This window comes from Aplidium turbinatum, chromosome 8 (genome assembly GCF_918807975.1).
Source record: "Aplidium turbinatum chromosome 8, kaAplTurb1.1, whole genome shotgun sequence".
In the NCBI taxonomy this organism is placed as follows: domain Eukaryota; kingdom Metazoa; phylum Chordata; class Ascidiacea; order Aplousobranchia; family Polyclinidae; genus Aplidium; species Aplidium turbinatum.
Genome location: NC_137479.1, coordinates 7,050,125 through 7,062,768, shown reverse-complemented (window position 1 = coordinate 7,062,768; position 12,644 = coordinate 7,050,125). Strand labels below are relative to the sequence as shown.

General features: G+C 38.0%; 1 protein-coding gene across 1 annotated transcript; it reads right to left on the bottom strand.

Annotated features, from left to right (window-relative positions):
- Positions 1-579: 579 nt before the first annotated feature.
- LOC145776008 (uncharacterized) lies at positions 580-7,918 on the bottom strand. The gene is made up of 8 exons (XM_082587418.1): positions 7,892-7,918; positions 5,909-6,002; positions 4,868-4,965; positions 2,225-2,296; positions 1,915-2,048; positions 1,668-1,760; positions 1,200-1,293; positions 580-769 (listed from the first exon to the last, which is right to left on the bottom strand). The coding sequence occupies exons 1-6, from the start codon at positions 7,916-7,918 to the stop codon at positions 1,670-1,672; spliced, it is 516 nt and encodes a 171-aa protein (XP_082443544.1). The 3' UTR covers positions 580-769; positions 1,200-1,293; positions 1,668-1,669.
- Positions 7,919-12,644: the final 4,726 nt, after the last annotated feature.

Genomic DNA, 12,644 nt, shown 5'->3' with positions numbered 1-12,644 from the left:
AACATCTTATAGCTGATAGGTCGGACTACAAAAGTAGCCCCGCAAAAGTACGGTCAGCCTTAATAATGTCAGTATGGTTATTGTTTAGGACGGTATGTGCAGTTGCGCACGTTCATTCGAAAATGACATGACAGTTTAAGCATTCTTGAAATTTAATATCTAGCATTCTAACCCTTCAAGGCTTACAATAAATGGTAGTACTGTAATTGCAGTTGTACCACAATAACACAGCATGGTAATTCTCACTCACCGATGCTTGTTGTCAGGAAGAAATTCTTTACGAATTATCGCTACAAGAGCTGACAAAGATTTATCCCTCCGTGTTCGAATGTATGACTCCTTCAGTGTTCTGTTTTGGCGTTCCACTCCATTGTTTGTGTGGAAGGTTACGCTCCACTTGTTGGCTCGATAAAACCACACCCAACGCTGCAAATATTTTTAGCTCAGTACATTGCAATTGTATCCAGCAGTGAACGTTGCAAAATTAATGCTGTGAATGCTTGCATTGAGTTACTCATTCAACGAACCTGCCTTCCTGGAAGCCAAGCATTTTCAATGTAACTTTGAAGCTTGGGGTTATTCATCCAGCACTTGCTGGTTTTCAAATCATTTAGTGCATCTGTGAAGGACTGCTCAGAAGCGGCTTTAGCCAATTCGCGCAAATGACCTATTACAGCTGGTTTGTTGTCACCAACACCATTGTCGCTTCTTCTAGTCCATCTTTCCCAAGCTTACTCTCTATGGAAATCGCACAGAAGCACTAAACAATCTGCATAAGAAATACGAGAAAAAATTTAACTGCTTTTCGATTTGGTGAAAAAGTCCGTTTCGTGACCCACCCTACTACTTATGCTCCTCTTGATGAAAGATAGTTTGGTGACTCATGCAATAAAGTATCGATGTACGCTATATCTTTAATTTCACTTTTTTTAACTAACTGACATGTGGTTGTGTGAGTCTCTACTTTTCATTTCTTGCTTTATTGTCAACTCTACCATGCTGACATCCCCAGTAGTGAGTGCATGCAATGACAAAAGGAACTCCTGATGTTTCGTTCCACTGCAGTCAGCTCTTTAAACCACCTAATACATGAACAATGGACATATATGCAGAGATTATGATACAGCACACTTATCTCATATAAGCAATACATTTGTGCAACTTGAAGCCGAAGCCAAAAGCTTACTGCATCACATTACCAGCTTTGTTTTTCTTTCCCTTTATAAATTTTGTTGTTGTTTCTTTTTCAAATTCTTCAACACTTTTAGTCACACATTCCCATGAAGAAAACCACTGCAAACAATGTATTGATAGTATATAGAACAGGAGTCTACAAACACTTTTGGTACAATCCTAAAAACTAGTTGTATATCCTCCTTGGATAGCAATGCAATAACAACACAGTGTAGCAAACACCTTTACAGTTTACAGGTACAATAGTTTTATTCGTTGCTAGTTTAAATTGTTTTGCAACCCAAAGCTGAAAGTTGCGTGACCAAAGTTTAGGTTGCAACCCACTATTTGCAGACCTTTCCTTTACAAGACTGAAAAGGCAATCCGGTGTTTGCTGCGTTGTAGGATACATGAGTGGCAATCACTTCATTGGATGATCACAATATCTGGAACAATACAAGTTGGACCTTTTCGACGATAACAAATTTACTCACCTTTACATCAAAATTTTGAGTGATGTCTTCACCATCTTCATTGTGTTGAAATGTTTCACCAACACTGTTCTCTTTTTGTCTTGCATCTTGTAACTATGAATACAATTTCAATTGTCTTTGAAACTTTTAGAGTTACACTTGTCATTGCAAAGATTAACCATAAGTGTAAGTAACACATTTATAGTAGACTAGAGAAAAAAGAATTGTTGAGCTGGTACGTATTGTAAGTACGCTACTACTGTAAGACCTTGTCAACTGCAGGGAACTTGACTCTATACTCATCTTCTTAGTCATCTGAAAAGAATTGGTGCCAGCACAACGTGCACGAAGAACAGATTGTATCTTCAATTTCGCATCTTCTGAAAGAACCTCACTTGACACCTGCCAAATAAAGAGAAAGCTACAGCACAACATTTCACCAAACTGTATGAAACTTGCATTCATTTTCATTCACGCAGAGCAATCCGTAGTGAAACCTCACCGTTATGTCTTGTATGGATGTTTTTTCAACAAAACAATAATTCACATTTCCGACAAATACAAACAATGATACTTACTTGAAAGTCAGGAAACTTAACCACTTTTGATAGGTGAATTTTTGTATACTTGCTAATTTTTCCAGTGCATTCCTGAAATGCAGACAGGAATAAGAAAGTTAATACTGTACAATTTGGCCTACTTTAGATTGATGTTTCACAATAATGACAATATAGGGAAAGTTGTCTGGGTGATTGGATGGATGGGGGTGGTGGATCTGGGGCAGCGGTGGCGGGATTGGGTTGGGCAGGGTTCAGAGAATGTGGGGAAATGTTGTATGGCAGAAAATTTTCACTAAGGATGAAAGGAAAAGTATATCGGAGCTGTGTGCGGCCTGCAATGCTATATGGTAGCGAGACATGGGTACTGAGAGAGAGTGAACTGGCAATCCTGAGAAGAACGGAAAGGTCAATGGTGAGAGCAATGTGTGGGGTGAAAACGAGAAGGGAAAAAAAGGACTGAAGAATTGTTGGATATGCTAGTGGTGAGAGAGACCATAGACCAACTGGCAAGGGCAAATGGAGTAAGATGGTATGGACATGTGATAAGGAGGGAGGAAGGAAGTTTTCTTAGAAAAGCACTAGATCTAAAGGTGGATGGGAAGAGGAAACGCGGTCGTCCAAGAAGAACGTGGAAACAACAAGTGAAGGATGAGTTTAAAAAAGTCGGACTGAAGGAGGAAGATGCAAGGGACAGGGTGAAATGGAGAAAGGGGATTAAGACAATTGCTGCGCGGAAACAATCGGCCACTCCCACTAGTGGGGAACAAACCGACGATGGATTATGATGACAATATAGGGGAAGATGGGAACACTTTGAAGACATTTTCTAAATTTAACTGCTACATACAAAAATTAAAGGAAGTGTAAATAAACTTTTATTAAACTTATATTGTATTCCAAAGTTATTGCATAAAAAAGGTAGAAAATAGAAGCGCCGCCTTTGCACAATTTTGGTTTGGTTGGCTGGTTTTTGATTGCTTATCCTCAGACTGACAAAGCCTTTGATAGGGGATTGCTAGTAGTTTTTCATTCTTGCAGAGGCTTCTGACGCAGGGGCAGTTACCGACATAGGCAGAGTGAACTTTTTGGATTGTTGTTGCTAGGGATGGGCAAAATAGAATACCGAATATAGAATAACCGGTTGTAGAGTCTAACCGGTTTCAAAATGCATATGAAATCGGATAATTGAAACCGCTTTAACGATCTACTTCGTACTAGTCCGTAGCTGCAGCGAAAGTAGAATTGTTTATCGATTCAGTGCGATGCTGCGTCGGAAAAACGCACGAGTTTCATTGTTCGCATTAAAGAGATCTTTCTTGTCAAGCGCTTTGTAGTCCTTGCACAGTCTTGCGGAAGTGTGGCACGAATCAGCTTAATCCGCTTTCAGGATTTTTCTCTATTTCGGTACCACAAACCTAAGTTGTTTCTGGTAGAATAGAAGGGTCGACTTGCCTTCGCTGAGCCACCCAGCATCGTGAGCTCCCACTCTCATATGCAGGGCAACGTCGACCACAGGGTGTGCGAATGAGCGACCCTCCCTGCAGAAGTACGTACGGGTAGTTAGCTTTTACTATACTACCGCAGAGCAAAGGGGGGGCAACTTTTTTTAGGGGGGGCCGAAAACATTTAAATGGGCAAAATCATTATAATTGTAGCTGTTGCTCGAGAATGTTGGGATTTTGCCAGGGGGGCAACATTTTTTTAGGGGGGGGTGAGGCCCCCGGCTGGCTACGGGCCTGTACTACCGTTATGCCAGTACAGTGGCATGGACGACTTGTTGAGCTGTGGGATTCTTTTTGAAGATGCTGCTTGCAGTAGTGAAGATGAATCAGCAAATTTGGCTTCCCCTGCTTCAGAAATAGATACCTATAGCCTATATCTTGCGTTGTTGAAGCATCCACTAGATCTCTTCAAATTTCTATCTATCAGTTAGTTTCAAAATATTTTTGTGTACCTGCTACATCTGCTTCTTCAGAGAGATGTTTTTCAAGTGCAGGTTTAACTGCCACCAAGTTGAGATCTCGTTTGACTGGTAAAAATTTAGAAAGCCTAAATTTGTTACACTGCGATAAGCAATTTTTGTGATGTTCATTGTTTTTGTAAAGTCATAAAAATCATTAAAATGTGTCGATGGTAAAAACTGTCAATTATTCTAGAATAGATATCTGTATTCTATATTCGGTTTCAGTATTCTAGAATATTCTAGAATAGCTAATTATTCTATTTTGCCCATCCCTAGTTGTTGCTGGAAAATTAGTCGTGCCGCTGAATGGATAGCAGTCCTGAAATGTGTTGCTCAAGAGAACCGAACCAGCGCTGCTTGATCTTGAGTTGGGCGTGTTACCACTAAGCTAACAGGGCGGACGTTATTCAAACAAACAAACATTCTGTTTAAAGCAACGCCATCTAAAGTGTCCCCACTTTTCTGTACTACCAAAACTTCTTGGTGCAAAGAAGTAGAAGGCTTAGCAATCTCAAAACTAGTCAGACAGTGTAAAAACAGTATGATGACAGTATCAAAATGTTTCCCATGTTAATACAAGGCTGTATAAAGTAAAACATGTTCTTTCTTAATAAAGCATGAACAGTGAAGATTTTATATATAATTAGGTGCTCATGTGTACTTAAATTCAAAAGAAAACAACAGACTTGGCTACTTACAGACCCAACTTTCGCTGATGAGACAAAGTCAGCTCTTTGGATAATGACATATGGTGTTTTTGTGGAATCCCAGAAAATGTTTCGACGTTTTGCCAAAGCTAATACAAATAAAAAATCATTTTCATGCAAGTCAGTTTAGTGTTAGCCTATACAGTTAAAAATCAACTTCCATTTGCTAGGCCATCTTCAGTGGGTGCAACCTAGTTTGTACCCTGAACAGTTCGTACCCTGAAAAGATCGAGAAAAAAAATTAAAAAAAGCCGAGGTCGCTGATCGCAGTTTAATTTCACAAAGCACGAAGTCGCTGATCGGAGTTTCTGCAAACAACCTCGAGAGTTAGGGTTAACGGAAACTGCGGAAAAATATTTGCAGAAACTGGGATCAGAGAGCATAGATTACTCGATGGTTAGAGTTAGGGTAAAGGTTAGCGGAAACTGCGGAAAAATGTTTGCGGAAACTGCGATCAGCGAGGGTTAGGGCATAGATTACTCTACGGTAAGGGTTAGCGGAAACTACGGAAAAATGTTTGCGAAAACTGCAATCAGCGAGGGTTAGAGCATAGATTAGTCTATGGTTAGGGTTAGCGGAAACATGTTCGCGGAAACTGCGATGAGCGAAGGTTAGCATTAGGGTAGAAGGGTTACGGTTAGCAGAAACTGCGATCAGCGACTTCGGCTTTGTGCTATCTTTCTCTCGATTTTTTCAGGGGGAAAAATTTAAAAGGTTTGTGGAAACTGCGATCAGCGACTTCCGCTTTTTTAAATTTTTTCTCTAAATCTTTTCAGGGTACGAACTAGGTTGCATCCATCTTCAGTTAAGTTGACAGCAAACAACACACAATCAACCAAGACAATGTATCTCCTCTTGACTTTTCCCATTGTTCACTGAAAGAGTGAGTCAGTAATCACGTAAGCAATTCCAGTAATAGAGTTAGCACACACTCAAGGGCAGGAATATCTGCTGAAAAAGGCCGAAGTCTAGGTACCGGTATCATAGAAAGTTGTTTTTACAAAACTGAAGTAGAGCAAAGAGCCTACTTACGAAGTTCATTAAAATGTTTGTGCATAAATTTCCCTCCACTTTTCCGTCCAAACTCTTTGATAGCTTCAAGAGTATCCGCTTCACTTGTAAACCACTGCACAAAATAACATTGCAATGCAGACGTTGCAAAATGCAACAATTAAAATGATGTACGGTAACAACCGAATTTTGCAGAATCACAAACGGACCCTGGGAGGCAAAGCCCAATGCCCCCATGCGTTCGCCACTGGCTACACTTGATCAAAGGAAACAGTGAGTCATTTGTACAACAGCTTAATTCAGGGGTTCTTAACCTTTTTTGTCTTGTTTACCCCTTGCCGAATGAAAAAAGTAAAATTTACCCCCACCGTTTTGGTGGCCCCTTGTGATGTCATCGTGTCCAGTCAGCCATGCTAAAAATTGGAAAAGTCACCATTGCACGATAAGAATTTGGAACAAAGCGTTGTTGAACATTGAAGATCAATCAATTCATCTTTGCAAAGACCATCGTCAGCAATACTTTCTAACTTGGCTTTGAAGGGATGAGTTATCCAAAGAGCAGTGCTGTTAAAACTTTCACCTTCGATGTAACCGTCAAAGTTCTTTTTTAAGGCGGCAAGGTGTTGGCATATTTCGACTTTGAGGTCAGAAATCTCGTTGCGACTTCTACTGACTTTCCAATCATCAAATGTTGGAAAAATTTGCGTAAATTCCTTTTTGAACTCTTCTACTCCACAGACCTAATTTTGTCTGAAAGCCCTGAATTTTATCATGTACATTTATAATGGTAACAATTTTTCCTTGCATCTGCATATTGAGCTGGTTTAAACTTGAAAAAATGTCTGTCAAGTAAGCCAATGCACCAATAAATTTGTTGTCGCTAAAGTGCTTACTCAACGGGGATTTGCGTTCTCGAAGAAACATCTCGATTTCACCATGCCTACTTCGAAAACTCGAGACAAAATAAAACCTTTATAGAAAGCCACGGAACTTCGGTGTGATAAAGGAGAACGGAGTGTTCTGATCCCATCTGATCACAAACCACTTTGAAAAGATAATGATTAAGAGCACGTGCCCTGATAAAATTCACACAATCAACCACATGCTTCAATACTGCTTTCAAATATTCTGGAAGGGTTTTACTTGCCAGTGCATGTGAATGAAGGGCACAGTGAGTAGAAATGATGTTCGGTGCGAGTTTTTTTCACCAGAGTTGTAAAGCCAAACTTCGCACCTAGCATAGAAGGGGCAACATCTGTGCAAAGTGAACCCACATGATTCCAGGATATATTATTTTGTTGAAAGAAATTAACCAATTTTTCCAGTGTCCAATTTTTCCAAAAAATGTAGCACACATAGGCCTACGCTGCTGAAATGAAACTGGTAATCTACTTGCGTGGAGATAAAAAAAAAAAAAAAACGGAAACTTACATTAAGCATAAATTGGAATCAAAATCGAGTGCAACACTATCAGCTTTTAATAACTGAAAAAATGAAGTTTGTTTTAATTTATGATTTAGTAAATTTACCCCCTCGGTAGGTGAAATTTACCCCCAGGGGAACCCCTGGCTTAATTGAAGCAAAATACGAGACTAAAAGTCAAACACTGTAATTTACAATGAAATACCTTTTTAACTCTTACAACAATAGAGCGTACAACAGAATGGCGCGGTATGCTTCCACGCAAAGCAATTAAACAAAAACAACAGATCTACTGCGCGATGACAAACTACCGTATGCCACCGTGCCACTAGGTCCGAGTGAATGAAAGAAAGAAAAGTAAGCAAACCTCTAGTCAAAGCACTACACAAAACGCAAAGTGACCACCTCACTACACTGTTACCGTACTAACCACCAAAAAGTAAAATCCTCCACAGACCTACAAAGGCTACGCCAGGACACAAGTAAATCTACAAATTAAGTTAACTTACAACAGCAAGCCCACAATAGCAAGCCCACTTACTTGTTCAAGCAAATTAAGTTAACAATAGCAAGCCCACTTACTTTTTCAAGAATTCTTGCTTGAGTCATTGTGCTTGCCAATTGCCATGTCTTAGATTCACAGAATACACAGATAGATACAGTATTACAGTTGACTAGTTGTCTGACGTTTTTAGCGGGAAGTCAATACCAACGCATTTTCGGCGCCAACAATCATAATGGCATGAGTCACATGACTGAAATCAGCTGATTCGTGAGGAAAACTGTCCTACGTTAAAGTGTCTACCGGGAGAGGGACTGCGTTTTTTGCAGTACCAGTGTTGCCATGTTGTAGTCTTGAAATTTCTCTTACGACAGAAACTGCTGGACTGTAAGCCAGTGGTATTACTATTGGCAACCCTTCCAGTCGAAGCTAGTCAGGCAGCTAAATGTGTGTTCTCCCTCACTAACTTGCAGTTGCTTTTTGAGCTGTTTAGAGTTAGACTAATGTAAATTAAGTATTTTTGTAGAGTTAGACCTAGACGTCAGTGTTTTAGACAATAATGATGTTGGACTAAGAACAGATGCTTACAGTATAGGCTACATTTATTTTCTTTAACATTTCTCAGTAGCCTATAGATAGATAGACCTATGCATAGCATTAACTGGTTACCTTTTCCTGTTTATTGGCATGTTCGTATACCGTATTGATGTTAGGTCTATATTGTAGCTTTCACAACCATTTTCATTCCAGACACGTTAATGATGAAAAATAAACTGAACTACCGGTATATGCCAACAGTGAATAGGCTATGAATCTTTAAACTGCATAGCCTACTGTATAAAACATCAAATCCATAATGCCAGATCAAACCTTAATGGTATATATATATAAATTGCAGATTTGCGTTATTGAATTAGGTTGTAAATAAGTTAATTTGAAACTTTCCAATCTATAAAATGTGTTGTCCAACATTGATTTGTCAAACCATATATATTATAAGTATTTTGGCAGAGACAAGTAATTTTGGATATGAAAGTGAAAGTCAAGGGGAATATGAGGTGAGAAAAAATAAATGATCACCCAATTTAAATGTTAGTTTTAACAACCTTGCTTTCTGTTGCTTAACATTAAGATTACCATGTTTTACATGGTACCATACCTGATAATAGCATAGCCTACTGTACTGTAAAGGAAACTGCTCGTATTTATGCAAACAAGTACCGCAACTTTTGTGAAAATTTTTACCTAAAAATGAAATAAGACAATAGTATATTTTAAACTCATGTAGATGCGGGAATAAAAGAAGAGAGCTGAAGAAGATATCACAGTATTTGACATAAATAGTCAGAGGAAAAGCTGTTGGGAAAGATGTCTTGATCAGAGGAAAAATGTCTTGATCAGGAGGAAGAAAAGTTGTCTCATAGTACAAGTGGCATTTAGACACATATGTCCAATATGCGTCCAGCTAGTAAACTTTCTTTTTGCGTTGAGTAACAATAAGGTTTATAGCTCTCAATGTTTTATGACTACCCAGACAGCAAAATCCACCATTTTTACATTGATTCAACGTCTGCAGATGTTGAATCAATGTAAAAATGGCAGATTTTGTTGTCAGGGTAGTTGCTTACTGCAAATCACAACAAAATCAAAGTTCAAAGGCAATTTTTACTGCTAGTCCTACATTTTTATGGTAATAATATGTTCATTTTTTAAATAAGTTATTTGATGATTTTATGCATTGCATTCATTCCTCAAATTGCTTTATATCAGGCCTGATGTCATCTGATTGTTTTTATCGTTCTGAATACTTTCAATTCTTCCAACGCTCATTGTATGTAAATTTGTAACAGTAGATAGCCTATTTAGTGAGCTTTTAAATTGACTGCATCCAAAGTGGCTCTCTGTGACCTTTGTGCATTTGCATTTTGTGTATTATTTTGTTGTTTTGGATATGGACAGCTTTGTCTGAAGCAAATAAATAATAATAAAAATATGATATGTGAAATATATCTCATCCACTGTTTGCTTTTGAGTGCCTTCAGCCTGTAAGTTAGTAGTTTGAACAGACTCTTCAAAATAATTGCTTTATACTATTTGCTTATTGCTTTATACCAGGGGTTCTTAACCGGGGGTAAATTTACCCCCTGGGGGTAAATTTCACCTACCGAGGGGGTAAACTTACTGAATCATAAATTAAAGCAAACTTCATTTTTTCAAATTTGAGTGAAAATTTTTTCAAAATTTTTGTTATTGTTGCAGTTTATTTTGATGAAGCCACACTTGTGTGGCGAAAGCTCTGTATTTAAATAAACTGATTCTTCTGATTTGGTGTGATATTGTTTACCGTACTTTATTCATTTTTTCAGTTAGTAAAAAACTGGTAATGTTGCACTCGATTTTGATTCAAATTTATGCTTAATGTAAGTTTTCGTCTTTTTCTTTTATCTCCACGCAAGTAGATTACCAGTTTCTTTGCAGCAGCGTATGTGTGCTACATTTTTAGTGTACTTTTTACTGTACCAGCTCAATATGCAAATACAAGGAAAAAGTGTTACCATTATAGGTGAAGGCCTACAAGATAAAATTCAGGGCTTTCAGACAAAATTAGATCTGTGGAGTAAAAGAGTTCAAAAAGGAATTTACACAAATTTTCCAACATTTGATGTTTGAAAAGTCAGTAGAAGTCGCAACTAGATTTCTGACCGCGAAGTCGAAATATACCAGCACCTTGCTGCCTTAAAAAAGAACTTTGACGGTTACGTCGAAGGTGAAAGTTTTAACAGTACTGCTCTTTGGATAACTCATCCCTTCGAAGCCAAGTTAGAAAGTATTGCTGACGATGATCTTTGCAAAGATGAATTGATTGATCTTCAATGTTCAACAACGCTTTGTTCCAAATTCTTATTATGCAATGGTGACTTTTTACTTTTCCAAGTTTTGGTGTGGATTAGTCGAAAAGTTTCCTACGCTGACTAAGCTTGCATTTGAAGTTATTACACCTTTTCCAGCTATTTATCTGTGTGAAGTAGGGTTCCCTTCATTGTTGACTATTAAAACAAAACAACGATCTCGCTTAGTTCCCAAACACGACATGCGAGGAGCTCTTTCAAAGACTGTTCCAAGAATCTCCAAAATTGTTCGTGGAAAGAAAGCACAAAAGTCTCACTGATTGACTGTTGAAATTGCGTGTCAGTCATTAATAAAATAAAAAAACTTAAACATTCTTGTGTGCTGTTATCATAGTTATTTAGGACATTTGGGCAGACATTATTTTTCACAGGACCCCGTCAAGAACAATCGTGTCTTCGGCAAATTAACAGCTTGTTTTTGATATTTGCCAAGGTAAATCCAGACAAAAAAGATGTTTTGCATTTCTTCGCATGGTTGACTGGACACGATGACATCACAAAGGGTTACCAAAACGGTGGGGGTAAATTTTACTTTTTTTATTCGGCAAGGGGTAAACGAGACAAAAAAGGTTAAGAACCCCTCCTTTATACTAATTGCTACTACTTAATATATCAAAACAACCTTTTTCACAAAAAGATGCTGTAACTCAAAACAGTCAATAAATTTTTGATGTCAACAAAACTTTTGAATGTATGTCATATATATAGAGGCAAACCAAACATGGTAGCCTATAGGTGCAACAGACCATGTGCAACGTCGGCATGGTAGCCTGGCACTTGGCCCATAGCCGTTCGAGCCAGGGGGGCAGCCGTCCCCCCTGTTGTTTCAAAACGTCGCGAATCCGGGCAAAATCTTAAAATTATTAGGGCAAAAATTGCTATATAAAAAGCTACAAAGTTGCATGAATTAGGTAAAATATATTAATTTATAGTTTTTCTTATCAAACTAAGTACAGCCTCTTATTTGCACAAAAAATGTGCCGCAAAATTTTCATTTGGCACACCCGTATTGATGTATTGTATTGCATGGTGATCAAACTATAGTACGAAATGCATTTATCCAACTGCATCATGCCAATTTGGGCAGCCACCAAAATATGTCTCTAATACTTTTGTGAAACTGCCCAAATCAAAACACAAAATTTGCTATAAAGCTAATTTTATTAATTTTCACAAATGCATCGTGTTGATTTGGGCAGCTAAAAACATGAAATTATTTGATGAAACTGTCTGTTTATGTTCTGTTTATGCAACTGCCCAAATTAGCGTGAGGCAGTTTCCCCAAAATGAACAAATTCATTAATTTTTCCCATTTACATAACTGTATCGTTTAGATTTGGGCAACAAAAATATGAAATTATCTCATCATAGTCTAGGCCTATTTATAAAACTGCCCAAATTGGCATGATGCAGTTGCCTCGGCATCAAAATTTACAAAGTCTTTAATTTTTTTCATAATAGCCTATCCATAAATGCATCATCTTGATTTGGGCAACTACAAAATAGGAATTTATATAAATCTGGTGAATAGCCTACTTTTACAAAACAATTCGGGTGGGAAGGTCACAGTACTTTTTCAACCATAAATGGACATAGCTAAGCAACACCACAACATTTAACAAAAACATGTTATACCTGTTAAAAGTACTGTAATGTTAAGGTATTGCTTAGCTTTGTTTGGTTACTTTCATAAAAGGTTCTGCTACTATTCAGCGAGTTCCCTATTCGGTGAGAGCCTTTTTCGGCGAGTTTCCTATTCGGCGATTTTTTGAAAATCCAACGACGCCTTCTGCAAATCCGATGATTGAATATTATTCAATATTCAGACATTGAATCAATGTAAATACATACTGTCAGGCTAATTGGTTTCTTTGAATCCTACGTCACCGTCTGTATGCAAACTTAGAACATATTAAACTTAGTT

Coding starts and splice junctions, on each gene's coding strand:
- LOC145776008 (XM_082587418.1), bottom strand. CDS start 7,918: ATGACTCAAGCAAGAATTCTTGAAAAA. Junction 6,003..7,891: donor AAGCAAGAATTCTTGAAAAA/GTAAGTGGGCTT, acceptor TATTTTGTGCAG/TGGTTTACAAGTGAAGCGGA. Junction 2,297..4,867: donor CATCAGCGAAAGTTGGGTCT/GTAAGTAGCCAA, acceptor TCTGCATTTCAG/GAATGCACTGGAAAAATTAG.